Genomic DNA, 25,690 nt, shown 5'->3' on the forward strand with positions numbered 1-25,690 from the left:
CGAATTTTGATAGCGCCACCCGAGTCCACAACCTTAGAGTTAGACATTTGCAATGCAACTATAAACGTTATTGCATATTTAAGTCACAAACACACTACTTACATAATCTAATACGAGATACAACGCGAGTTGAGAGCAAGACTCGGAACGGGCCCACACTCAATAGACCGATTGTCCGAGTCGCGACTTCTGCTCCAACGCTCTTTTCCTTCATAGCTCAGGATCTTTTTTTAAAAGTCTTACTTTCCCCACAACTATTCAGTTCGCATTTCACATACTTTAGTTGCAAAAATGGCTTCTACATTCGTTCTTCAGAAAGAAACTCGCGCAGAGGATGCTGAGTTTAAAGATGCTATGCACGGCAAGAACGCGACTACTAAGACTGGTTTCCTCTCAGCCCTCAGCAAGAACACAGATGCCCAACAGATTTCGGTTGGAGAATATTTTAAATTCTGGGATAACAAGAGACCTTCTAATGAGACTGAGGGTGACAAGACTGTATGCTGCTGAGAATTGCGTTTATCGCGTATAGGATATTGCATGGACTAACTTTAATCAATAGACTCGTGTCGAGGAGTATGCTTCCCTTACAAAACACTACTACAACCTGGTTACTGACTGTAAGGTTGTCGTTACTTTGTTTTAATCATGTCCATTGACCGGTTTTTAGTTTACGAATACGGTTGGGGAAAGTCATTTCATTTCTCGCGTTTCTACAAGGGCGAGTCTTTTAAGCAATCAATTGCACGGTAAGTTATGTTAATTGCCATTGTGAAATATCTAATCATACAGCCATGAACATTATTTGGCTTACAAAATGGGAATTAAGCCAGAAATGAAGGTTCTTGACGTCGGATGTGGTGTTGGTGGACCAGCTATGGAGATTTGCAGGTTTACCGCTTGCAACATCACTGGCTTGAACAACAATGATTACCGTAAGTTGGAAATCGTCTTAAGTACGTGCTTCGGTCTAACATTTTAAGAGGTTGAGCGTGCCAACCACTACGCTAAGAGCATTGGTCTTGGTCACAAGTTGAACTTTGTTAAGGGAGACTTCATGCAAATGTCATTTGAACCCGGGTCGTTTGACGCCGTGTATGCTATTGAGGCTACTGTACATGCTCCGTCTCTTGAAGGTGTTTACAGCGAAATTTACAAAGTTCTTAAACCAGGTGGCACCTTTGGTGTCTACGAGTGGGTCATGACCGACAAGTACGACGAGACCATTCCTTTGCACAGAGAAATCTGCTATGGCATTGAGATTGGTGACGGTATCCCTAAAATGGTGAAGACTGAGGTTGCAGTCCAGGCTTTGAAGAACTGCGGATTTCAAATTGAGCTTCAGGAAGATCTTGCTGCTAAGAATGACGACGTTCCATGGTACTATCCTCTCTCTGGGGAGTGGAAGTATTTCAGAACCCCCAGTGACTTGCTTACTATTTTTCGAGCAAGCTGGTGGGGTCGACAAGCTACCATGAAGATACTTGGTGTTTTGGAGAAATTACATCTAGCCCCTGCTGGTTCGCAAAAGGTTACAGAGGCTCTTGAGGAGGCTGCAATGAACTTGGTTCTCGGTGCTAAGCTCGAACTTTTTACTCCTATGATGCTTTTCATTGCCAAGAAGCCTTTGTAAACTAGCGAAAAATTTTTATTGAATAGCGTTTTTGAAACCAGGAAGATTGTGTCAATTATATGTATAACTGCAATTGTTGGTGTTTGAAGCAAGAGCGGCGGTATTGTTTAATAGATTTAATATGTCAGATTTTTGCACGTTTAAATTCTGGATTACGTAAAGCTTCATTTGCTGATATTCCGCAACTCCTCAGTATGGACCATTCAAGCTCATCTAGACCAGAAACCTTTTTGGTCTTAGTAATTTTAATTGAAGTCAAAAACACCTCTTGTTCTTGTAAATGCGGGTGACTTGTCACACTAAAGTTCATCAATTCGTGCAATACAGTACTCCTATCGACCTCTTTGAGTCTATCAGCTTTAGTGCCAACTAATCGCCATCGTATTGCATTGGAATCTAGAAGTTTGGCCACTTGCATGTCGACTGATTTCAAGCCCACTCTAGCGTCAATTAGGATATATGCCATCAAAACATTCAAAGATTTTGACAGAAACTGCACAATCATTTCTCGTTGATCAGGTGTCGATCCGTAGCCGTATCCTGGTATATCAGTAAGAACAAATTTAGACGCTCTGCTTCCACCTGCAGAATAGAACGCAATGTCCCGCGTGCTACCTGGTGTCTTCGAGCCTTCTCTTTGTCTCTTTGGTAGACTGTTTGCGAGCAAAGTCGAAATAAGCGTAGATTTCTAAGACTTGTAAGGTATAGTAATGCTAATGGCTTTGATCAGACTTACACCAGCATTTGTTCGTCCAAAAAATGCGATCTATACATTAAATATTAGCAGATAAATCGTGTCTCTTTCTGCCTAGTAATACCTGCGGCACAGCAAACTGTGGAATATCGCCGGTATTGTCAAAATGTCCTAATTTTGTCACATGTAAAAGGCTAAAAAGCTTTCTTGCTTCTCCTAAACCTATGCTTCCCGGGCCGTCTATTCCTTGTCGTAAAGCAGAGCGAGATACTTCTTTTGAGTATGACCGACTACTATAACTGAATATGTTTTTTACGCACGAATTATTGTAGCTTTTACCACGCCTACCAATAATACGCATGGTATACACCTCCTTTTTGTATGTAAAGAATTTTGCCGCAACTGCTTCTGATGTGGCTCACGCATATATACACATAGCCCCTGAAATCCGTTTACAAGAAAGAGAAGCATACTTGTGATTTTTATACGAAAACATTCGAATGACAGAGCAATAAATTTACTAGCAAATGGACAAAGGTGAGAAACAGCCGTCGAAGGGTTTGTCGCTTGCTGCATACCAAGACGGTCGTGCTGCTTTAATGCTGCCACCGCCACCTCCGATCGCAAAACGTCGCCGGCCAGCAGTGACATTGGACGAAGACACGTACGTGCAATCTATATCCAAAATTATCGAGCGCGACTACTTTCCAGTGCTGGTTGTTTTAAGATGCAAAAATGCATATCTAGATGCGTTGAGTAATGGGGACGACAGGCTTGCTGCGAAACTTCGTCGTAAGTTAGATCGGCTGACAGCACCAGATGGTGTGGAGAATGAGGACAAGCGTGAAAAGCAGAAAAAACGGAGGCGTCTGTGGGAACGCAAGAAAAAAGATGCACTTTATCGCGCAGGAACACCTATGATTGCAGATTCGCGGGCAGAAACTCCCAGACTGTTGGATGGTAATGGCACCGACAGTGATTCGAGTGACTCGGACTATTCAGGCGATGATGTTTCAGACCCCGCATACTATGATACAAAGACTGATGGAGAAGCTAATACAAACCTGTCCTTGGATCAGTTTCAAGCAAAATACACATCAGAAGACAATGAAGCCTTCAACAACACGCTGGATGAGAGTAATCAAAAACAGAGAGAAAAGTATTCATGGCTGTGGAATGGTAACAGAATCCCAGGTGCAAAGGGTTTAGAGTATCTTGAATGGAAGAAGTACAACGCCGAAGAAATGAAAACTGAAGGCAGAACCTCAACTGCTCTTGTTGTTGCAGACAGAAACTCCGCTGTTGCTGTCGCTGCAGCTGAGAAACCAGCAAAGGTCGCGGATTGGAAGAGCAAACCTCGGAACGAGCTTATTTTTGAGCCAGACGGTGGCAAGATGTCTGCTGCTGCACAAATGTCCGCACAGGCGAAAGAAATTAAAAAAGCAAACTCACGTTTCCATGAGCCGGAAATGCTATGGGAAAGAGGATTGGCGTATACTTCTCGCAAAAGTTCACCGAGTTCGTCAATACGCACATCTAGAGAGAGTAGTCCGACCGTGAACGGATATTCTTTCTTTTCGGCCATGTCTCCAGCTCCGTCCGAGCCTGGAACTCCAAGAAGATCAAACGAGCTTGATTTGGTTCAGCCAGGGTCTAAATTCCGTATTATGGACACTCCAAAGAGAGAAGAACTTCATCATAGGCTTCTTTCATCCACAAAACAGACATCAAAGTCAGTGAGGGGAACTGTCCCGACATTTAACGGGCCCCATGTTAAAAAAGCTATGTTAACGCCAGCTGGGAAGCGACTAGTTCACAGTATTGTGTCAGAGAGAAAAAAAAAGTAGTGACTATGGATTCATTAGGTGTACTTGAAAGGTATGAAAAATCTCCTGTCATAGGTATATCCAGAGCGAAATCTACTCGTAGCTGGAAGCAAAACAACCTTTGCGATATAGTGTTTAAATCAAAAATGTAGAGCATGCAGGTCTTGCGTGCAATAGTCCATTACCGCTTACACCACGACATTGAATGATTCTCATTTGTCACTTTCTTGCAATAAGAAACCTCTTGGTAGCACAACAACTCGCGCAACAATCTTCACATCACGCTGCGGTCGCCTTGGGGAGGATGCGAGTAAGCCACGGTTGTTGGTGGTGGTATGGCGATGGATGCCGTAACTACGTTTATGTCTAATTTTTACTTACATGCTTGATCGCCATCTAAGCGCAATACACCTAGCTGCTGAGAAGGCAAACAGTCTATTAGCATGCATCAGACTTGAACCGGTTAGGAAGTCTATGTTACTGGGTTAAAATCTAGACAACCCTAAGGGTTAAGAACTTCGCTAGTGATATGGCCCGACAGTTGGAAACCCTATCCTACACTACATAAAAAGTTTTTTCACATTCACAGTTAGAGCATTAAGAGTAAACGAACACATTATTTTTGGAAAGTCATGTAATTATAATTTATATATGACATCCATAAAAAAACATCCATTAAAAAGTGCAGATTAATTGTTGTAAATCGAGAAAAAATCGACAAATTCTGTCATCCAAACGATCAACTTAAATTTGCATTGGATAGATAATTAGTAGTAAAATGATATTTATACATTTCCCGTAAAGCAGCTATGCACCTCCGTGAGAACAATCAGATATATTTGTATCTCACAAAATCCCCATGAAACCAATAATCAAAATGGCTAATATTGCAAAGTAACGCACCCCAGCTATACTAGCACCGCGTTAATCCAAGTTAACATCTTGCACCGGAACCTCATAAGTGTTTAAATATGTGCTGACCGAATAAATTGGATCAATTAGTTGCATCTCCGGTCCCGCAAAAGACATATCAACCATAAGGCTAGTCACCAAAGCACCATCGGGAGTAATGAAAGAAGTTTTGCTGGTGCCATTCATCCATCGCACCAACGCAATCACATGTTCACAAGGAATACCAGTTTGGTGCCATTTATTACAGGTGCATTGCTGCAAGGCAAGATTGACAACATAACTATTCAGCAGCGACCTCTCATTGGTGTCAACGCCAAAAATTATATGAGACATTGGTGACGGAATCGATAATTCAGGCTTGATAGACGGATTCACAATCGAAATCAAATTATCCGGTCCTGTCTGGCAAATCACAGATACACGGTATAAATCAGGCACTAATGAATATTTGGATATTCGTACCTCCGTCCCATTGAGCCGATTACCAACCTCATGTATTTTTCTTTGGGCAAATGTAGAGAAAGAGCAACCTTGAGTGAGCAGAGTGGTACCACGCGCTAACCGTTCTTCGAATAGTTCTCGCATACGCTGTGCAATCCGTGCCATAAATTTAGGCCCGCTTAGTTTTAGCCGGGGACGCAATGTTGACATCTCCAACTCCGAGACGTGGTTCACGTCGGAGTCTGTAAATTGATCCTGCAGTTCATCTCGTCCGCTGTTTTCAACAACGGCCCATTCGTCTAAAAACTGGGGCATATAAGCAACGTCTATGCCATACCGCCGCCCTGGAATCTTTGATTCAGCCCATAAAGACGCCGGCCAAGCCGACAGTATCCATTTGTACTCAACTGCCGGAAGGGCTGCCATGATTATGTCAAATTCTGCTTCCGTAGCAACGGTAGATGCTTTTAGAACAATATCTGCATAAGCCAAATGCTCGTGTGTCTGATACCTTAATAGAAGCATTGTGTAGATATAGTGCAAACAAAGAGCATGCACAGATGCAAACTTGCCAAACTCAATAGAAACTGCATCTGAAATCCCGTTTCTGTAATCTGAAACAAATACGATAGACCTCAGTAAATCGTCTGTCTCTTGTAGTACTCTGGAGCTGTTTAATGGCACTAACGCAATAAAACTCTCGATTGCTATTCGCAAATGACTCAAAAACCATACCCAGGTGTCAGCATTTTCTTCCCGGACAATAGCTGCAGCCAAAAGTAAAGGTTCATTCTCTGCATCCCGTGTGGCTGCCAATATCATCACGACATTACCCTCGTGAAGATAGTCTATTCTGCCAAGAGCAACAACAGGCCGACAATTTCGGAGACCATTGAATGAACCACCAAAAGACACGAAAACCCGCCTGAAATTGCATTTTGTGGGATCACGTTGGAGCGCGCCACCTCCTGCCATGTCCACCATTTCCAAACACAAATGAGCACCAGGATCTACTTGTTGCAAAAGGACACAGAACCTTTTAATTTGCTCATCCAATTGCCAACAGGCCGGACGCGACTCCAACATAGCAGTCGCTGCTTCCCGAGCTCTCCAAGCCTGCTTATACGAAACTGTGATACGATATTGCTCTTGCATATGAAGTACAATATCGTTTGGTGCATATTGCGAATTAACGTGAAGAATTGGAACGATTTGACGGGCAATCCATGCCGACGACGCGACGCTATTTCGGGAATGACGCTTGGTGCAAGAATGTAGTCCCCTATATACCGTGATAATAAAAGGCGTGTCTGAAGCAAAACTTGCATTTAAACAGTATGACTTGGGACAAGACGAATGAAGATACCAGTTGCAAGTCAGGTCTTTGCAACGGACAGTATATCTTGTCGCATTTGATTTAACACATGAAAACTCCCAATTATCCCTTATGGCCAACGTTTTCAGTAACTCTTTCAAATCTGTACGCGTGTCGAACCTCTTACCTACCCAGAGTTCGGGTACCGATCCAGTATGAGCAAGATTTGACGGTGAGGGTCGTCGATAGCTGTGGTGTATTGATTGCTTTTGAACATTTGTTTTTTGAACAGAGTCTGTATTTCCCGGTGAAACCGATGAAGGATACAGAAAACAGGAATGATTTTCTACGACAGGCATGGTTCCTACTAAAAAATCCATAATCTGACTTTAAATTCTGTGTGCTTTGATTGCTTCTCACTTATTTTGAGATTGATCTGTATTATACAGCTTGTAATTTAGATCCGATAAACAATTGAACAAAAATAAGCTGGTTAAGCCGGAGTGATGACAGCAGCTTAACCGAGCGCGTAACAGTGAATGGAAAATACTTGCAGACTTCTAAACACACAAAGAGGATCGCGACAAAACGCCATTTCTGTCGAAGTGGGCATCTTATTTAGCAAGTCGGCGCCGCAACCGCATTCGGCCGACGCTAGCACCGGAACCATTAAGCGAAAGCCCTAAGTGCCTTCAAAAGCCGGAACCGTTTACGACATATTACTACTCTGTCAACACAGAACTAATGTATTGCAACTTAAAAGGCCAACAAAATCGTTATTATTAAACAGCCATCATAAAAACGCTGTGTTTACCGTTCTTCAGCGACTTTTTTGGCAACATCCAAAATTCTTCGTGGGCCTTTAACAGTAGAGAATGCAATCTTACCAAGTGCACCCTCTACCACATATTGCTCATGCTTAGGATGAGCTTTGGCCGCAGCAATTGCTCGATGTTGAAGCCGCTGCATACTTTCCTGCTGTTTTCGTAGCCCGTATCGAGACCGACGGCCGTATTCATTTAAATACTTCTCTGCAATCTCGGTATTACTAGGCTGTCCATCTCGATTACCATGCAAAGCTGTGAATACTTGATAATAAAAATCCTCCGTAAATGGATCTTCTGTAAATAACTGCTGCAGCTGAATTCGAGTGACATGATTCTTATCGGAAGACGTCATTAATCCGTTATACTGAGAAAGGCTGGTTGCTTGAAGTTCTTGCTCCATTTCTTTCTCGGTCTTTGCTATTGCTTCAGGCAACTCTTCAACATCTACAGAAGAGTACCTCGGTTTACTCGACATACTCTTAACAGGCTGTACCGTAAGCTCGACTGCGAGATTGGGCTCAGACGCAAGGCCTTGCTGTATTTGTGGCCTCGCCTGTTGTATTTGTTCTTGTTGCTGCGCATAGCGCATGTATTGTTGCTGTTGTGGCTGTTGTTGCTGAAGGATTTGCGGAGAAGAAGGCACTTGTGGATTTTGTAGACCTCGAGAAATAGGTGGCATATACATCCTAAGATCGCGGGACTCTTGTTCTGGAAATCCACGCGGAAACTGTTGTCCGTACATTGACGGTGGGCGGCCGTCAGGCAACAACGCACCAGAAGGAGTGGCAAATGGACCAGAAGGACTCATATTTTTAGATGCATCCTGTCCAAATTGTTGACTAAGCATCACGGGGAACTGACCAGGAGGTGGGATATGTGGCGACATCTGCGGAGGCATAGGCATTTGTTGAAAACCCGGAGGCATTTGCTGAGTCTGCATTGCTTGCTGCTGTTTTCTGGCCATAATCTGAGCTTCTACTTCTTCAAGACTTAGCATTCTTTGCGAACTGGCTGCCACAGGCACTTGTTGCAACTGTGCAGGACTAGCCTCCCACAATGAAGCCATTGGTTTCAAGTCAGGAATATTGAACACTTTCGGCTCTTGAGGTGCAGTTGAATTCCACGACTTGTCGACAAAGCGCACATTGGTAACTGGCTCAGGCTGTCGGCGCTGACCAGAAAACATAATTTTACCTTTGTCAGTTTGAGCATTCCCCACAGCTTTTGCAGTCTGAGCGCAGAAATCAAAATCTCTTCCAACAGACTCGGCAGACCCTCCAAACGTTTCATCATTCAGTCGATCATAATCCTGATCTAGGTCCTCCGCCAGACTATCGTATCGATCTTCGTCACTGCAATTAACAATAAGCCGTGTTCAATGATACATCGATGTCATCAAATACATACACATCATTTGCATCAAAAAAGGACGGATCGGTTTTACGTGACTTAGGGTCCGCAGAAGGGTCAAATCCAAAAAAAGACATGATTGTCTTTCACGAAGTATAGAGGGTGTAAACTTGCTGGATAACTGACACCGTGAACTAATCAATATAATCCACTTTCTTTTAAAAAATCAGTTCAAATAACCATATGACAATTTTTACAAACAGTAAATTCCGATAGTAGATAATAACTTGAATCAACCGTTAGTAGCGAGACAACTAATAATATATGGGCAAAAACTCGGTCAATATGTAGAGTGTCTGAGAAATGACCATAGAGATGACCACTACAAACACTAAACCCTTGAAATTATCAATTGACGCCTCAAAAATCGCGGCTGATAAGTACTTGCGTAATTCGCCTTTAAAATTGACGATTAGGGCATTTATGTCATATTGCTGAAGCTACACAATAGCGGACCGTGACTGCTTTATGCAAGCCCTAGCTGGATAATTCCAACAACAATGTGTTAGGGTACGAAGCACAGTAGTGCACTTTCTTTACAGGTTGGGTTGTTCTTGATTCCCGCAGACTCACAGACTTCTTTACAGCAAAATATCGACAACATGGGCAGAGGACCGTATGTGTTTCGAATGTCAAGGATCACGAACAGGATAACTAATATATGTCTTCTAGTAAGAAACACATGAAGCGTTTGGCTGCACCATCGCATTGGCTTCTCGACAAGCTGTCTGGTGTCTATGTAAGTTCTCTCCACATCTTATAAACCGCCAATGAACAAACACATTTTCAATCGATGAGACGCGTGAATGTTATAGTCATGTCGGGTGTGTATGGAAGTTGTTGCTGATTTAATTTAGGCACCCAGACCATCTGCTGGACCTCACAAACTTGGAGAGTCTCTTCCTCTTATCATCTTTTTGAGAAATCGTTTGAAATATGCTCTTAACGGTAGAGAGGTCAAGGCTATCTTGAACCAGCGTCTTGTCAAGGTCGACGGAAAGGTTCGCACTGACTCCACCTACCCTGCTGGCTTCATGGATGTCATCTCACTTGAGAAAACCGGAGAGCACTTTCGTCTCGTCTACGATGTCAAGGGACGATTTACCATCCATCGCATCACCGATGAGGAGGCTGCATACAAGCTGGGCAAGGTTAAGCGTGTTCAGCTGGGAAAGAAGGGAATTCCTTATCTGGTTACCCATGATGGCCGTACCATCCGTTACCCAGACCCAGCTATCAAGGTCAATGACACCGTCAAGATAGACCTTGCCAGCGGTAAGATTGAGTCTTTTGTTAAGTTCGATACTGGAAACCTTGCTGTTGTCACTGGCGGTCGTAACATGGGTCGTATCGGTGTTATTACTCACCGTGAGCGTCACGAGGGCGGTTTTGACATTGTTCACATCAAGGATTCTCTTGAGAACTCGTTTGCTACGCGACTATCTAATGTCTTTGTTATTGGTGAGGGACACAAGTCTTTGATTAGTTTGCCCAAGGGCAAGGGTATTAAACTTACCATTGCTGAGGAGAGAGACAAGCGTCGGGCTTGAATTGCTACTATTTTGTAAATTTGAATGAGCGGCATGTGCTTTTCCTTTGTGAGATGTCAATGAGTACTTAATAAAAAGTTCGTTTCTTTATTTTAGTTTGTAGACTTTCTTGCCGTAATAAGTTCGTTACCTTTATCAATCTATAATGCATTGTATAACTAACATTGTTACATAAGATAACGTAACCCCATACACACCCTCAAAATTAAACCAATCCTATATGCAAACTATGTGCACCACCGCTGATCGCCCTCCAAAAGTCTTGTTGAAGACACGAAACATAAGCAAGCTAGAAGACTTAATTGTTCAAACACGCGGTTCCCCATCCGCGAACATACTCCTTAATCAACTCCTTGACCGACTTTCCTCCATACTCGGTAATCGTCCATTCATTCATTGGAGTCGAAGGATCAATCTCTGCAAGGGCGTTGAGAATGAAAGGCTTCATGAAGTCAAGAAAGATAACATCAGTTGTCTCCGGCTCGGCGTCTTCAGGAAACTTATCTTTGGTGGCAATGGCATTTGGCAGATAATAGAGAGGATAAGGCTTGTGTGGAGTGTCATCACCGTCCATCCCAAAGTCATCGATAGTCACGTAGCCGGTGGTTTTTAAATCTTCTTGATCCATTGGCTCCGACATGGCTGATACAAGAGAGTTCATGACATTAATATCAAATGCATCACCTAAGTTTTGCTGCCTGACGTTCATCGTACGAGAGATTGGCGTGGTAAGTTCCATAAAGATATAGTCAAGAGCATTCAACTTCGATAGAATATGCTTGGCAATCTTGTAAGGCATCTGAGGGATGTACAACCAGGCATTCTCAAATGGGGAAACAATGTATCCAGAGTCGACAGTAAAAATACCCTTGTACATGTCATATCTGAGAGATCCCGAGTTGATGAAAACTAAACGGGAGTTGTTATGAACTGATTCGTCTTCGCCTACCAGAGTCTCCAACACACTCTCCTCCAAAAGAGACAGTAAACTGTTAGGTCCAGGGTATTTTGCCTTTTCTAACAAGTAATCGGTTGGTACACATCCAAACGGATAAGTCAAATTTAGTTGTACACGATAATCGTCAATAATTTTGGAAATCGCCTTTCCGTTTTCAGTACCAAAAGTTCCGCCTGGCCCAAGAGTCTTGTTAGCATGGAAACTAAGAGAATGCGGGTTGAAATCTAAATAACGACGGGAAAATTTCAAAGGTTTATCGTAGTCTAGCTTATTTTCAGCTTTGCCTGGCTCAATACCGTCAATGCTCAGCCATCCAACAGTTTCCAAAAATCGGCCAGCTTGGAGAGCAGTAGCACGGCTATCAAGAACAGCAAAGTCACGAACATGAGAATGCCCTCCAAAGTACTGAATTGGGATGCTCTTATGCACTGCACGAATAGCCCGATGGATAGCCCACATTTCAGGCCAAAATCGGATAGGGTAATGTCCAAAAACAAGGAACATGTCGACACCAGGCTCACGAAGGGCGGCCTGGAACCATGCTTGCTGCACAACCTGCTCAACTTCAGAAACACGCGAGTTGGCGCAGTTGAGCTTAAAATCAAACAGAAAACCAAATGCCATTACAGTAATGCCCTGATTTTGTGTCGTAAATTTATATGAGCGCTGACCAATGTGAACCCAGCTACCATTTGACAACTGAATTTCAACGTTTGAAGTCAGATATCTTCCGTCAAAATGGGGAGCAAGCATGTCATAGGTCTGCTGCGTAACTTCACACTGATATAGCTCGTGATTGCCAATACTCATCAGATCAATAGGCGCCATCATCAAAATCTGTTGACTGATCTCCCCACCAATCTCAGTCGCGTCGGATAGACCGTTTCCGTCATGTTGATCACCATCGTCAATAACAATCACATCAACTCCACGTTTATCTGCCTCTTCCTTGATATGCTCAATGAACGAAGTATAGTCGCCCCAATCTGCCGCATAGCTAGGCTGTAACAGATGACCAGCTAGCCAACCATGCGTGTCAGTAGTAGATATAAAATTTAGCTGACCCCACTCTATAGACCTCAGAGGTAATGTCTTTGGTGGTGGAGCTGACGTCGGCTGCTGAAGAGCTAAAACCTCTTGTTCAGTTGCTGTAGCAAGCGACAATAATGCACCTGCAGCAGTAAAAGATCCCCAAACAGAGAACCTCATTGCAATAATGAAAGAAGAAAAGAAAGAAGTGTATTGTAGAAAATCTGTTCTCTTCACGCAGGGTCTCGATAGAATCGTTTGAGTTGTGACGAGGAATCTTATCCGTATATTGTAGCACGTGCACTAAAACCTTATTCTGTGATTTACATAACCGGTTATATTGACCGTGCATTTAAAACATAAACGCGACACGTTTTGAGCCATTTAAAAAATATTCTTCCTGGACTACTCTCACAGACGTAAGCTATCATTACTGGGTTAAGCACCAAAATCAATATTTATACAATGGCGACCGCAGTTTTGCCTGTTATTGCATCTGATTGTGCTGAAGCCAAGACTTTTGTGTCTTATAGATCATTTTCTCGTAAGTCGCATTGACTGGATCATTGTCATCCGCGAGACATACTTATTCCAATATAGCGTTTACTCCCAGAGCTCTTGAGCCAGTCGGACCTCAATACTTGTCTCACGCCCGTCGTGCTCTTCGTGGTCGTACCTGGTCTGAAGATGAGAGAATTCAGGCTGAACTTAATGTGAAAAACGTGGAGGAAGAAGTTGTTTCTGAGGACGAGGAAGAGGAAGATTCAGCGATGCTTTCGCGGGACCCGAAAGAATGGAAGGTAAAGAGTTGAATCATAGCGTAAAGCTGTTTACATTTACTAACATTGACAAGGGTCAAGATCATTACAGGGTTCTTGGATTGTCAAAGTACAGATTCAAGGCGACAGATGACCAGATTCGTCGTGCTCGTATGTGTTCCGCAATTGCAAAAGAATGTCTCTAATGCTTGCAGACCGAAAGAAAGTGTTGAAGCATCACCCTGATAAGAAAGCTGCTTCCGGGGGCCTTGACGATGATGGATTTTTCAAATGTATTCAGAAAGGTTAGTATAAGCAAAGCTCTTGCTTAACTGATTGAAGCTTACAGAGTTCAATAGCTATGGAGATTTTGTCGGACCCAGTAAAGCGTCGTCAGTACGATTCAGTCGACGAAGGTGCTGATGTGTTACCACCTGGCCGTAAGTCTAAAGGAAACTTTTTCAAGCAATGGGGACCCGTTTTTGCTGCTGAAGGCCGGTTTTCCAAGAGACAGCCTGTTCCAGTACTTGGTGACGAAAAGTCTATCAAGACCGATGTTGATCACTTTTACAGTTTCTTTTATAATTTTGATTCTTGGCGTACATTCGAGTATTTGGATGAAGATGTACCAGATGACAGTGATAACCGTGACAACAAGCGACATGTTGAACGTAAAAATAAGGCTGCCAGACAGAAACGGAAGACTGAGGACACCGCTAGACTGAGAAAACTTGTTGATGACTGTTTGTCTTTGGATCCAAGAGTCAAGATGTTTAAGGACATGGAACGCAAAGCCAAAGAGCAGAAGAAATGGGAGAGGGAAGCGGATTCTCGCAAAGCTGCCGAGGAGGCGGCTAAAGCAAAGGAAGAGGCCGCGCGCAAGGCGAAGGAGGATGAAGAACGTGCAAAGGAAGACAAGCTGAACTCCAAGAAGGCGAAGGAGTCTGCTAAGAACGCTAAGAAGAAACACAGACGAACAGTTAAAGCTTCTGTAAAGGATTCAAATTATTTCGTCGACGGCACCGTGCCTGCTGCCCTTATCGATAGCACTCTTAACGACGTCGATCTTATTTTGGAGAAGATCGACGACGTAGCGTTAGTGGAATTTGCACAGAAGCTCAGCGAGACCCCCGACAGGGCCGCTTTGAAGTCTGTGTTTGTTGATACCGCTGCGCGTCTTGTCGGCGCAGGCAAGATGTCAGATGCTGATTTAAAAGTTCTGAAGGCTTAAATTGAGACCGTTTATGACAAAGGAAGTACGGAAAAAGTTTACAAGGTTTCATAAGCTGGTTGATTTACATGTAAAATAATACAACTAGTATAGAAATTTATGCATTTTTACTATTGATAAGAAGTAGAAGTAGTTCTAAGATAGACGTACAGAGTTTACGTTAGATTCAAATCGTGCTGGAAACCTGTGAAGGTTAAATCGAGTCGGCCCGGGCGGCGTGAATCAGAGTGACTTGACTGACTTGACACAGCCCTATAAATTACAGATTGTTCATCTTGCTTGTATTTTATAGTAAACTTTAGCGGAAGTTGATTGCACTTAGACACTACGGAGTTACATTATTATGGCAAGCAGAGCGTCTGAAACTATTTTACGGCGTCAACTCCGCGAGATATCGCGTAATGGTATCCCAGGTTAGTAGCTATCGATAGTGAATTAAGAGCTTCACGTGTTTTATGAGTGCTCCTTATACTGACTTGATGGAAAGGAATTTCAGCGGGATTGGCTGATGATAACATTTACAATTGGGAAGTTCTCTTGATCGGTCCGGACGACACGTTATATGAGGGAGGTTTCTTCAAGGCCAAACTCACATTTCCGGAAGAATATCCATTGCAGCCCCCAACCATGAAGTTTGAAACGCCCATGTGGCATCCAAATGGTCTATAGTAGCAAGTCTGGTCTACGATAACTTGGTAATAACAACATTATAGTTTACGCAGATGGTACCGTCTGCATAAGTATCTTACATCCCCCTGGCGAAGACAAATACGGTTACGAAGATGCAGGGTATGACTTTTGCTAGAATGCGTTTTATTTGCTTTCTATTAACTATATAGCGAGCGCTGGCTTCCGGTCCATACACCTGAGACTATATTGCTAAGTGTTATTGCGATGCTCTCATCGCCTAATCCGGACTCTCCAGCAAACATCGATGCAGCACGCGAACTGAGAGATAACTGTAATGCCACTTATTAGGAGAATGAACTACTGCTTATATTTTAACTAGATCCATCTTTCAAGAAGAAAGTTAGGGCGTTAGTCAGGAAAAGCGCAGAAATGGAGTAATGCTCTGATCCATTGTGGCGCCAATCGGTATAGGCAAAAGGTTGCATTATAAATTTTTAATGTTGCTTTTGTATTTTCTGATTAGCTGTGTCTTGCCTGTGCCGTCATTCTTATTTTGGCCTCCTGCAAATAAGAATAGTGGTACTGTCCTATCGAGGCTGATTGCGTCAAGTTTGATTTGTATAAAAAGCCCTGTGATACTTCACTTTTTCTTCATCTTTCACTTATTGCTTCAATATTGGGTGTTTAACGGTCATAAGTTTTGTTTTTAATGTAACTCGTCCTAACAATTCTACGCTTTAATCATGTATTCCGGCTACTGCGCATCTTATACATGTAGGTCTGCAACAAGCCACGACGCATAGCGGCTACACAACAGCATACTTTTTCCAACAATTTTCTGTTTAAGATCTAGCTAAAAGTGTATTTAACAGAAACTCTCTGGCGGAAACTCTCTACTAAAAACCAAAACTAACCCTTTTCTTTAAAAGGACAACCCCAACCCAGAAGAATATGAACATCAACACCTACCCAAATCCTCCACGAGAAATGCACAAAACACAGCGGCACTTGAACCGCAAAACCTTGCTAATGCACGTTTAAGCCGCTGTGGCCTTGGTGTTGAGGATGAGAGCCACAATCAGGCCATAGAGACCAAGAACTTCGGCAAAAATAAGGATAAGAACCTAGATACGAATTAAACACACATACAAATCACTCTGAATGAAACATTACTAACCATGCCAACAAACATTCTAGGCTGGAGCATGAACTGTCGAACACCCTCATCACCAACAATGCCAATAGCGTATCCGGCAGCCAGAGCTGAGAAACCGACGGACAGACCACATGCAAGATGCATGAATCCGGCAAAAAGAGTGTATTCTTCACCAGGGTCCATTCCACCTAATGAGGTTAGGAAAAATTGTTTTTCGAAAATGCAGCAAGAACATACCGGCGATGAGAACGCTGACGACAAGACCATACACAGCTAAAATACCAGCCATAATGACAGGAATCAAACTCTACAAATTAATGTTATCTTATGGCCAAGACAATTCAAAACTCATTATGTACCCGCATAATCAACTCCGGTTTAAAAGTACCAACACCGGCAATACCAATACCACTCTTAGCCGTTCCGATGGCAGAGCCAAGAGATGAGAGAATGATAGCCGAAGCGCATCTAAATTGAGATTAGTAAAAGAGAGAAGACACAAGTATGATCACAGAAGTCGTCTGAACAATCTCCGATTAGTTCCCATAAATTTCGTCTTGCCAATATTAAACTAACAAACATTGTTCATTGAAAAAAAGTTGCTGATTAACTTCTCTGCGCGCACTGTAACTGTGTCGTTGTAGCACCAATCGCGACTGAATTGCAACCACCAACCGTCAAATAACAGAATGCTAGCACCAATATCTGCGACGACTTTAATTCAAAAATATAACAGGACCTTATACCGACTAAATTAAAAACATTGTAACTGACGTGGGCCCATTGAGTCTGGGCCAATGAAAAGAACCCAAATAAACACCAAGCAATCGACGACTTCTGTGAAAAATGTAAACACAAAATATCATACCCGGCAAATCCAAAGAATGGCGCAAAGGAAGGTGCAAGCTCGTTTTCCATTTCCATGATGAAGGGAGGTCTGTTTATAGTCGATGGAGACAATAAAAAGTAGAAAAACGAAGATGCTGTGAAGCGACAAGAACGAGAAAGCTGGACCGGTCGCAGGGGCGAGTACTGCAGATAGCCATGGCCGGGTAAAATATATTGATTTGCAATGGCCACGATAAGCCATTCGCACACCAGTCATGCTGCAGTTATGCGAAGCACACATGCAGCAAATAGTTAAAGTATAACTGCATAATGTTATATCTTACCATAATCATCATAGTACCTACTCAGTTATTTTCACTTCTCATGGCCTTCGTTTAATAAATTCTGGCACCAAAACGACATATTAATCTATCTTTGCGTTCTGCTTTTCTTGGCTCAAGTGGAATTGGCTTCGGCATGCATTATGGCCGATCTTCCAGATTCTGTTCATCTTCCACATTCTCCGTCGGCTGACTACTACAATCCTTTTCCTGCCAGACCATCGCCTGGTTCCCATTCGCGTTTACGACAGGCAATTTCGTCACCACAGCTGTCTGCTCAACCTCAACTTCAGGTGCAACGTAGGAAGCCATTGCTCACGACTGTCCGTCAACAGCAGTCTTCAACGGATTTACAACAACAAACACGGCTTGGACCCACACCCCGATTATCCGCGCAGCAGCTTCGACATCCTCAAAGTGGTCACAATCTTGCTGCAGCTGCAAATATTAATAGCGGTGGTCATAATCAGAAGCGACCTTCCGCTGGAACTGCATCGGCACGATCACCATCAGTACCCGCTACACCGACGTTTAGTCTAGAAAGAGCAAATGTACGAGAGTTTGCATCGGCTGGCTCAATAACATCTCGACCATCTCTGACATCCCAGGTCCCGTCTCTTCCAGTGTCGTCGTATTCGTTTGCACATCCAAATGCACATGCTCATTCGACAATTGTTATGGCGTCGCGGGGAATGCCACTTGTTTACCCAGCATTGCTGTCAGCGGTTGCTCAAGCGTTTGTTGAGTTTCTCCAAGCTGGCGACCGAGTGAAGGATGGTTTAACATACAAGAATGCATTCACTGGGGCTGAAGCTATTGAGCTGCTTATGCACATTTTGCAGACCCCAGATCGCACGCTTGCACTGCTACTTGGCAGAGCGTTGGATTCGATGAAGCTGTTCCACGATGTAACTTATGTCCATAAATTGCGGGACCATCAGTATGAGGTCTACCAATTGCGTGATGCACCCGAAATCGAAATTAGAGCGACTCCAATTACAACGCCAGAGCTGGAGTATGATGACGATGAATACTACTACGAAGAAAACGATGAAGAGTTTACTCATCGTTCTTCTACAGCGTCCCCTCCGACTTCTTCACCGGCGACGACACCTACTGTGACCTTGGAGAATTCGTCAAAGCAGGCAGCTAAAAATCTTGTGGCTGGAATCAATGGCATTTTTATGCTTATGACGGAGTGTTATTCTCCTACATGTACAAGATCACAAGTCTGTTATGCTGTTCATTGCCCGAAGCGATTAGAACAGCAGTTTCGGGTAAAGGAGTTGCATCCTACAAGCTCGACTGTCTCAACTGCGGTTGCTTCCGTTACATCGCCAAATGAAGCTACTAAAATATCGTCCACTACGGGTACCCTTCGTCGGCAAAACTCCACTTGGTCATTGAACACTGAAGAAAACGACAAAGAAGACAAGTTATGGATTTATTCCGTGCCTAAAGAAATCGCGGATTTGGTAGATGACCGTGAAAGAATGCGACAGGAGATTATCTGTGAAGTAATTTACACTGAACGGGATTTTGTTAAAGATTTGGAGTATATTCGTGATTTTTGGATAATACCCCTACGAAAGTCCAATATAATCCCAGAACATCGCAGAGAAAAATTCATTAGAACTGTGTTTTCTAATGTGATGGAAGTTCACGCTATCAATTCACGTCTTGCAGAAGCTTTAACCGTGCGACAGCAACAGGCTCACATTGTGCAACGAATTGGTGATGTGTTGTTGGAGCACGTGCCCAAATTTTATCCATTCATCAAATATGGTGCAAATCAACTTTATGGAAAGCATGAGTTTGAAAGAGAGAAAGCCACAAATCCTATTTTCTCAAAGTTTGTTGATGATACCGAAAGAATGGCAGAGTCTAGGAAGCTTGAATTGAATGGATATTTGACGAAGCCCACTACTCGTCTTGCTAAATATCCGTTACTTCTAGAACAAGTGTTAAAATATTCTCCAGCTGATTCGCCGGACCGAGAGAATTTGAACAAGTCAATTGGTCTAATTAGGGAATTTTTGCATAAAGTGAACGTGGAGACAGGAAAAGCGAACAACAGATATGAGCTTATGCAACTAAGCCGAAGTTTGATCTTTCCACCAGGAGAATATGTCGATCTCAAGTTGACTGAAGAGGGAAGACAAATACTCTTCCAGGGAACTCTGAAGAAGAAAGTTCAAGATCAGCAAGGAGATGTCAGTGTTTACTTGCTTGATCACTGCCTGCTCTTTGTGAGAAAAAAAGTTGTTAATAGAAGAGAGCAATGCAAAGTATTTCGGAAGGTGTGTATAGCCTGTTATCATGTCGATTTGTATTTTGACATTTTAGCCCATCCCGCTGGAATTATTGATCGTCTCACAAACTGAGGATGGTTCAGGTAAGCGCCCTTCGTCTTCGCTTATCCCGACAGCGCGCTCGGCTCCATCTCGTTCGGAAACTCAGAATGGAAAGTTTTCAATTACTTTCTATCATTTGGGCCGGCGAGGATACGAATTAGTCTTGTACGCTCAGACTTATGCTAGCCGAAAGAAGTGGCTAGAAACAATCTCAGCGCAGCAAAAAGTACTCCGAGAACGGTCTGGTGTTTATGTCAGAACATTGCTATGCACAGGAACATTTGACGCTTCAAATCGTGTTAATTGTGCCGCGCCATTTGACGGCGGACGTAAAATGCTCTACGGCACTGACAGTGGTATATATATGTCGGATACGCGACCGGCTAGAGGTTCGACAAGTATTCAGAAGCCACAGAGAGTATTAGCAGTGTCCAACATAACACAAATGGAGGTGCTTGAAGAGTATTCGATGTTGCTTGCATTGTCAGATAAAACGCTTCTTTACTGGTCATTAGATTCACTGGAAATAGATGGTGGAAATAGTAGTTTGGCAAATGGAGGAACCGGTAGTGCACCGGCTGCTGCTGCTGCGAGGCGACCAAAAAAAATTGCAACGCACATAAACTTTTTCAAATCAGGTGTGTCGTTGGGAAGAGTTCTTGTTTGTACAGTCAGAACAAACGCCATGACAACTACAGTTCGCGCTTTGGAGCCGGAGGAACCTCATATTAGAGGGAAAAAGCAAACTGCCTTTCGAAGGTTGCTGCAAAGTCAAAACGAAGGACTGAAACTATTTAAGGACTTCTATGTTCCGTCAGAAGCAATTTCTTTGTCATTTCTAAAGTCAAAGGTTTGTATTGGTTGTGCGAAGGGATTTGAAATTGTATCTTTGGAAACATTGGATACACAGTCACTCCTACACCCTGCAGACACATCTCTGGACTTTGTTATGCACAAGGAAGTTTTAAAGCCGATTGCCATTTATAGACTTAACGGCGAGTTTCTACTCAATTATTCTGATTTTTCATTCTTTGTTGACGCTAATGGCTGGCGGTCCCGTCTGGACTGGATGATTCACTGGGAAGGGTTACCCCAGTCATTTGCATTGTCATATCCATATATCATGGCGTTCGAACCGAGCTTTATAGAAATTCGTCATGTGGAGAGCGGAGCACTAGTTCATATCATAACTGGGGAGAACGTTCGATTTTTGCATGAGAGCACAAATGAGATTTTGTATGTTTATGAAGACGAACGGGGTGTAGATGCTGTGGCTTGGCTTGATTTCTGGGGATCTGCTGTACAAAGGCCATCAGACAGTCCTTTGCAAAATGGGCAGGCCAATGGGAATGGAACAGGAAGACCACGATTGGACGATTAATTACATATCATGGTGTTATAGTGGATTTAGAGCGTAATTTGGTTTTTAATTTAATTTTGGGTACTGCTTCACACTTAATATCATATCCAATCAAAATGAACAAGATATTTGCAAAAAGTAGTTCGCCTTTAAATTAAAAATGAATGAGACGCCAGAAAGGATCTCTTCGGGTTAGGGTGACTGGACCCGACCGTATTCGTGCTTAAATAACACGCACAGATAGATAATCAGAGCAGATAATTAGGATAAAATGCGATAACTTGTGACTACCATGAACGTGCTAGTACCTAAGTCTAGGCGCGCAAAGTTTGCGGTCACTCTCACTATTCATGATTTATCGAATATCCCGCTTGTGTCCGGTTACGTCTTTGTAAGGTGGCATATCCGGGATACAGCTCGTGGTGATGCTCGTGGTAGAACAGAAAAAGCGCCAATCAAGGAGCACAAAGCGTCCTGGGAAAGTGTGCGAGAGATTGAGAAAGTGCGAATGTTCATAGACAGATATGGCCTGCTGTCGGACAAGTATATTGTGTTTGAAGTTGTGAGCGAACACTCTGGAGAGAAGATGGATCTAGGCACTCTACAGTTAAATATAGCCGAATATGTCAAGGAGAAGCCTACCGGACGACGGTATTTATTGCAAGATAGCAAAATTAACTCGACACTGAAGGTATGAGACTACATGTCATTTACAATTGAGATGGTGTTCATTGATTAGATTACACTTGACTGCCGACAACTCTCGGGAGATACTGGATATTCTACGTATGTTGACTAATGTTTTGGTTGGTAAATTAAAGTTGACGGATAAGGCCACCTCTATCTGCAGGGCAAGTCTTTGGTGGGATCACTGGTGTCATACAAGAACATAAAGATGACCCATTACGTACGTGTGCTCACGAGCTTAATGATATGATTTTGTTAAAAATATAGATGTGGTTTCATCACTGGCAGTAGGCGTTCAAACGACACCTAGTTTATATCGAAAAACACTCACTGCTTCTTGGCAGCGTCAGGAAGGCGAGCTACCGGCAGAAGAATGCATTGAAGACATATTTGCTGGTGGAGACGGTTGGGCTAAAGATATTGATGGTTTAAGTAAGTGGACACACACAAATGGCGAATCTGTACATGTCAATCATCCAGGACTCGTTCCTGGAGCCGGAGTAGAACCAATCAAGAGAAACGGTGAAGTTTTAGGCTGGGCTGAACGACAGGACCTGAGGAGTTGGAACATCAGTAAAAGATTTGAAAGTTTTTAACACATTACGGAAATATGACAAAGGGTATAATGTACATAATGCTTATTTATATGGTATAACCCTACAATAGATTCAAAGTCCACCCAGTTCAAGTAGACTGCGCGCAGCGCCTATTTGACCTGGTGTTCCCTTGATAGCAGAACTAGGCAGCGCACTCTTAAGGGGACTACTGAATATTCCAGGAGCAACTTCATGATCCGCACCAAGACTCGGCAAAGTTTGTAACTTTCGTCCACTCGGCAAGCTGGGGCGTTTGCGTGCAGGAGTTACAATATTAGCCTCGGGTGTGATATTGCCCGTCGCAATGGTGTTGCGACGGGCTGTGGATGAACCCCACCTGCCTCCAATAGCAGACTGCAAGCCCGTAGATAAAGATTTTGTCTGCCTTTTGGCTGTTTTTCTCCGCTTATTAATAGAACTGACTGCGTCGTACGCGTCAAGGTGTGAATGGCGAAGTTGCACGGAGCCTGGAGTATGAGACCGCGACGCTTTTTTACGGCGAGACGGTAACTGAGGTTTCTGTGTTCCGGTAGCTATTCTAATTGCGGCATCCGACATGACCGCAGGAAGACTCTGAAGTCTTATAGCCGCAATGCTAGCCGATGCATCCACATGAGCACTGTATAATTTAGCAGAGCGTGAATTCGGGGCGACCGAAGTAGCATCAGCAAAGACATCTTGGTGATCATGTGCCGGCTTGGCATCAGATCGGTCCGCCATATGTCTCGGTAGTTCAGCCATTGGACACGACAAGTCTAAGAATGAGCTAGTTTGTTTATTGACTCTCACTTTGTAGTAGGCCAGTCGAAGTCTCATGCGTAGGCGATCAGCATGCTGAAATCAAGTCAGATAAGTTGAGTAGTGAGTAGGCGAAGCAATTTACCTTTCGATAGTTAGAACGATGCGTCGGCGACATCTCATTGTCAGTCTATAGCAAAGTTAAAAGGTGAACTTTCAGATGCTAAAACTGTAAGTACCTGTTTAGGAAATGACATGCCATGCGCGTTCTTTTGCGCTTGAAGCTGCAAAGATGTCGCGTCATTAGAATGTTTAACGCGGTCAAACCCTTCTACTGACACGTTAGGCTTCGTAGGGGCACACGCTGTAGAGTCTGTACTGCACGAAAGACCTGCAATCACAGGCTTTGAAGCCGAGAAAGAATTCACCGTGTTTGCAGATACCTCTCCCAAGACGCGACGCGGTATCATTGGTAACGAAGACATTACGCGCAGAATCACAGTTCAGAAAACTAAAAAACTTTTGATGACACCTTTTAATACGGTAATACAGATAACCACGGTTCGATTGAAGAAGCGCGCGTAAAAAAGAGTAGAGTAGACTGGTGAGCATCAGATGGGTTTACGTATTGCACCACGTCAACAAAGACGGCCGGGTAAAACTAGACACTTACCTTCAACGGAATGTGGTACTTACCCGGACACCGCGTGCAATTGACACCGACATCATTTTAACCAAAATGTTGACACCATTTACTAATAATCCAAGCCACAAGAGCTATAAATTGGGGGCTTATAGTTATTAGCTAAACGATATTTTGCAGAATAGGATCAACATCGTATATAATCCGAGTATCAAATAAAGTTTGCCACGTGACAAGATAAGCGATTAGTTTAAACTGGAGTAAGTTAGTGAGGTGTCATTTAAAGTTACAATTAACGCACAATCAAGCGCTAAGCTTGAGCCGTCCGTCCCCCTTTTTGCCAACCGGCCCCTGAAAATTGTACCCTCAACTACTTCGGTAAAATTAGATGTCTCAAAGCCCTTTTTTTACACGTTGCATCCAATACTCACATCTGCTATGGGTTTTTAACGCTCTATAATCTTCATAGTCTGCAGTCAGCCAACTATTTGCTAACATTAGACTGAGCAAATGACGCGTCAAGAGTCTCGAACCCCAGAAACTTACTCTGATTTTCTTCAATATTACGAAACATACCTTCCTCCAAAACGACAAAAAGGCAGATGGATTGATTCAGAAAACGGAGAACGGACAGTTTGGGTCCCTGATAGGTCATCACTGACTTTGCAGTCTAGTACAGCGTCAAATGACGGCAATGACCGTCTATTTTCCAACGCATTACATGATAATGATAGTTCTCAAATTTCACTGACAACAAAAAATTCCGAGCCAATTAATATAACTTTACCGGCATATGAGCTCTATAAATTGGGGACAAATAAAAATTCAGGAAAAGGTATTTATTGAGAAGATTATAAACTTTTGGCTCTTACAAAGGCTCCTACGAAGTTATCTCTGTAGATCAATCATTACAGGCGCATTCTGACGCGAAGTGTGAAGCATATACAAATTTAAACATAGAGGGTAGATTTGCTGTTAGTGAAAGCATACATCATATACTGACAAACATATTAGCTCCCAAATCAACTTCAGCTTTGATTTCCAGCTACAGCAGCACCTTCCGAGTAGAACCTTTCAATGGGGACAATTCTGTGTGTCGCAGTGAAAATAAAAACAAAGATTTCTTAGGTATAGCCAAATTAGTATCCAACAAGAATTATCTTTAACTATTATAGACTTGCAACAAGTAAGATCAAAGATTGATAATGCAAATAAAGAAACGTACGAAACATATCATCAGACGCTTTATGATTTGAATTCAAAGCTTTTAAAGCTTGACGTCGCAAGTCACAACGTGCGCAGATCTTCAATCGGCCCGGACAGTAGACGAGCCCGAATCATACGAGAAAGTCTCAGCAGCCCAGACAGAGCATCGCAGTATGCTCAATGTAGAGCATCTTCCAATTCTTGTCAAAAACGGGTGTTCAATGCCATTGCTCCACCTAAATTATGGAAAAAAAGATTTCGATAAGCCTGCTCAGGATTCCTCATTCGTTTGCCACATTCGTCTAGATCGTAACGAGCCGCTTCTGACATTCTTTCTTTTCTCAGTCTCCAGCTGTCCCCATTCGTGCTTCCACTCGTCTAATATCACTGCGACTATTTCTGAACGACGGGCCCACTCTTCCTGCTGGTCACAGCCAAGCTGATCCATTTGAGATAGTATCAGAGCTATTTGCTCAACAGACTTTTGTTTTTCTTCGCTTGCATCCATTTTTTCGTCTACTTTATTAGACAGAATTTCTCTTGTTTCAAAGCAGTGTCTACTCATGA

General features: G+C 43.1%; 13 protein-coding genes across 13 annotated transcripts; 8 read left to right on the top strand and 5 right to left on the bottom strand.

Moving 5' to 3' along the window:
- The first annotated feature begins 97 nt into the window (after positions 1-97).
- V1512DRAFT_262769 (S-adenosyl-L-methionine-dependent methyltransferase) lies at positions 98-1,778 on the top strand. The gene is made up of 5 exons (XM_066916361.1): positions 98-498; positions 563-620; positions 671-749; positions 793-935; positions 984-1,778. Exons 1-5 carry the CDS (start codon positions 292-294, stop codon positions 1,631-1,633), a joined length of 1,137 nt encoding a protein of 378 aa, XP_066771687.1. The 5' UTR covers positions 98-291; the 3' UTR covers positions 1,634-1,778.
- V1512DRAFT_238609 (P-loop containing nucleoside triphosphate hydrolase protein) lies at positions 1,638-2,707 on the bottom strand. The gene is made up of 3 exons (XM_066914179.1): positions 2,452-2,707; positions 2,370-2,399; positions 1,638-2,321 (listed from the first exon to the last, which is right to left on the bottom strand). Exons 1-3 carry the CDS (start codon positions 2,686-2,688, stop codon positions 1,758-1,760), a joined length of 831 nt encoding a protein of 276 aa, XP_066771688.1. The 5' UTR covers positions 2,689-2,707; the 3' UTR covers positions 1,638-1,757.
- On the top strand, positions 2,558-4,310 carry V1512DRAFT_262775 (nuclear protein DGCR14). The gene is made up of 2 exons (XM_066916362.1): positions 2,558-2,706; positions 2,766-4,310. Exon 2 carries the CDS (start codon positions 2,855-2,857, stop codon positions 4,172-4,174), a length of 1,320 nt encoding a protein of 439 aa, XP_066771689.1. The 5' UTR covers positions 2,558-2,706; positions 2,766-2,854; the 3' UTR covers positions 4,175-4,310.
- A 3,241-nt stretch (positions 4,311-7,551) lies between these two features.
- Positions 7,552-9,349, bottom strand: V1512DRAFT_262781 (topoisomerase II-associated protein PAT1). Its single transcript, XM_066916363.1, has 2 exons — positions 9,056-9,349; positions 7,552-9,000 (listed from the first exon to the last, which is right to left on the bottom strand). The coding sequence occupies exons 1-2, from the start codon at positions 9,133-9,135 to the stop codon at positions 7,632-7,634; spliced, it is 1,449 nt and encodes a 482-aa protein (XP_066771690.1). The 5' UTR covers positions 9,136-9,349; the 3' UTR covers positions 7,552-7,631.
- Positions 9,350-9,604: 255 nt separating this feature from the next.
- On the top strand, positions 9,605-10,698 carry V1512DRAFT_238615 (40S ribosomal protein eS4). Its single transcript, XM_066914180.1, has 3 exons — positions 9,605-9,674; positions 9,731-9,797; positions 9,916-10,698. Exons 1-3 carry the CDS (start codon positions 9,661-9,663, stop codon positions 10,606-10,608), a joined length of 774 nt encoding a protein of 257 aa, XP_066771691.1. The 5' UTR covers positions 9,605-9,660; the 3' UTR covers positions 10,609-10,698.
- A 36-nt stretch (positions 10,699-10,734) lies between these two features.
- V1512DRAFT_262785 (Metallo-dependent phosphatase-like protein) lies at positions 10,735-12,844 on the bottom strand. Its single transcript, XM_066916364.1, has one exon. The coding sequence runs from the start codon at positions 12,773-12,775 to the stop codon at positions 10,907-10,909; it is 1,869 nt and encodes a 622-aa protein (XP_066771692.1). The 5' UTR covers positions 12,776-12,844; the 3' UTR covers positions 10,735-10,906.
- Positions 12,845-12,986: 142 nt separating this feature from the next.
- Positions 12,987-14,707, top strand: V1512DRAFT_262787 (DnaJ domain-containing protein). The gene is made up of 5 exons (XM_066916365.1): positions 12,987-13,139; positions 13,196-13,395; positions 13,449-13,524; positions 13,569-13,658; positions 13,713-14,707. Exons 1-5 carry the CDS (start codon positions 13,061-13,063, stop codon positions 14,582-14,584), a joined length of 1,317 nt encoding a protein of 438 aa, XP_066771693.1. The 5' UTR covers positions 12,987-13,060; the 3' UTR covers positions 14,585-14,707.
- A 74-nt stretch (positions 14,708-14,781) lies between these two features.
- On the top strand, positions 14,782-16,029 carry V1512DRAFT_238626 (ubiquitin-conjugating enzyme/RWD-like protein). Its single transcript, XM_066914181.1, has 5 exons — positions 14,782-14,997; positions 15,072-15,245; positions 15,298-15,373; positions 15,424-15,545; positions 15,594-16,029. Exons 1-5 carry the CDS (start codon positions 14,928-14,930, stop codon positions 15,650-15,652), a joined length of 501 nt encoding a protein of 166 aa, XP_066771694.1. The 5' UTR covers positions 14,782-14,927; the 3' UTR covers positions 15,653-16,029.
- V1512DRAFT_262791 (uncharacterized protein) lies at positions 15,797-17,416 on the bottom strand. Its single transcript, XM_066916366.1, has 5 exons — positions 17,239-17,416; positions 16,730-16,838; positions 16,608-16,677; positions 16,392-16,558; positions 15,797-16,338 (listed from the first exon to the last, which is right to left on the bottom strand). The coding sequence occupies exons 1-5, from the start codon at positions 17,292-17,294 to the stop codon at positions 16,252-16,254; spliced, it is 489 nt and encodes a 162-aa protein (XP_066771695.1). The 5' UTR covers positions 17,295-17,416; the 3' UTR covers positions 15,797-16,251.
- Positions 17,417-17,543: 127 nt separating this feature from the next.
- Positions 17,544-21,374, top strand: V1512DRAFT_276083 (CNH domain-containing protein). Its single transcript, XM_066917853.1, has 2 exons — positions 17,544-19,839; positions 19,886-21,374. The coding sequence occupies exons 1-2, from the start codon at positions 17,683-17,685 to the stop codon at positions 21,272-21,274; spliced, it is 3,546 nt and encodes a 1,181-aa protein (XP_066771696.1). The 5' UTR covers positions 17,544-17,682; the 3' UTR covers positions 21,275-21,374.
- A 9-nt stretch (positions 21,375-21,383) lies between these two features.
- On the top strand, positions 21,384-22,623 carry V1512DRAFT_262800 (N-terminal C2 in EEIG1 and EHBP1 proteins-domain-containing protein). Its single transcript, XM_066916367.1, has 4 exons — positions 21,384-21,944; positions 21,993-22,039; positions 22,087-22,160; positions 22,208-22,623. Exons 1-4 carry the CDS (start codon positions 21,546-21,548, stop codon positions 22,534-22,536), a joined length of 849 nt encoding a protein of 282 aa, XP_066771697.1. The 5' UTR covers positions 21,384-21,545; the 3' UTR covers positions 22,537-22,623.
- Positions 22,609-23,968, bottom strand: V1512DRAFT_238634 (uncharacterized protein; the record flags this gene model as incomplete). Its single annotated transcript, XM_066914182.1, has 4 exons — positions 23,948-23,968; positions 23,514-23,875; positions 23,420-23,464; positions 22,609-23,370 (listed from the first exon to the last, which is right to left on the bottom strand). The coding sequence occupies exons 2-4, from the start codon at positions 23,757-23,759 to the stop codon at positions 22,609-22,611; spliced, it is 1,053 nt and encodes a 350-aa protein (XP_066771698.1). The 5' UTR covers positions 23,760-23,875; positions 23,948-23,968.
- Positions 23,969-24,252: 284 nt separating this feature from the next.
- On the top strand, positions 24,253-25,547 carry V1512DRAFT_262804 (uncharacterized protein). The gene is made up of 4 exons (XM_066916368.1): positions 24,253-24,752; positions 24,806-24,880; positions 24,932-25,045; positions 25,093-25,547. Exons 1-4 carry the CDS (start codon positions 24,428-24,430, stop codon positions 25,386-25,388), a joined length of 810 nt encoding a protein of 269 aa, XP_066771699.1. The 5' UTR covers positions 24,253-24,427; the 3' UTR covers positions 25,389-25,547.
- Positions 25,548-25,690: the final 143 nt, after the last annotated feature.

This window comes from Lipomyces arxii, assembly GCF_038497795.1.
Source record: "Lipomyces arxii strain Phaff 12-163 unplaced genomic scaffold V1512scaffold_7, whole genome shotgun sequence".
NCBI lineage: Eukaryota > Fungi > Ascomycota > Lipomycetes > Lipomycetales > Lipomycetaceae > Lipomyces > Lipomyces arxii.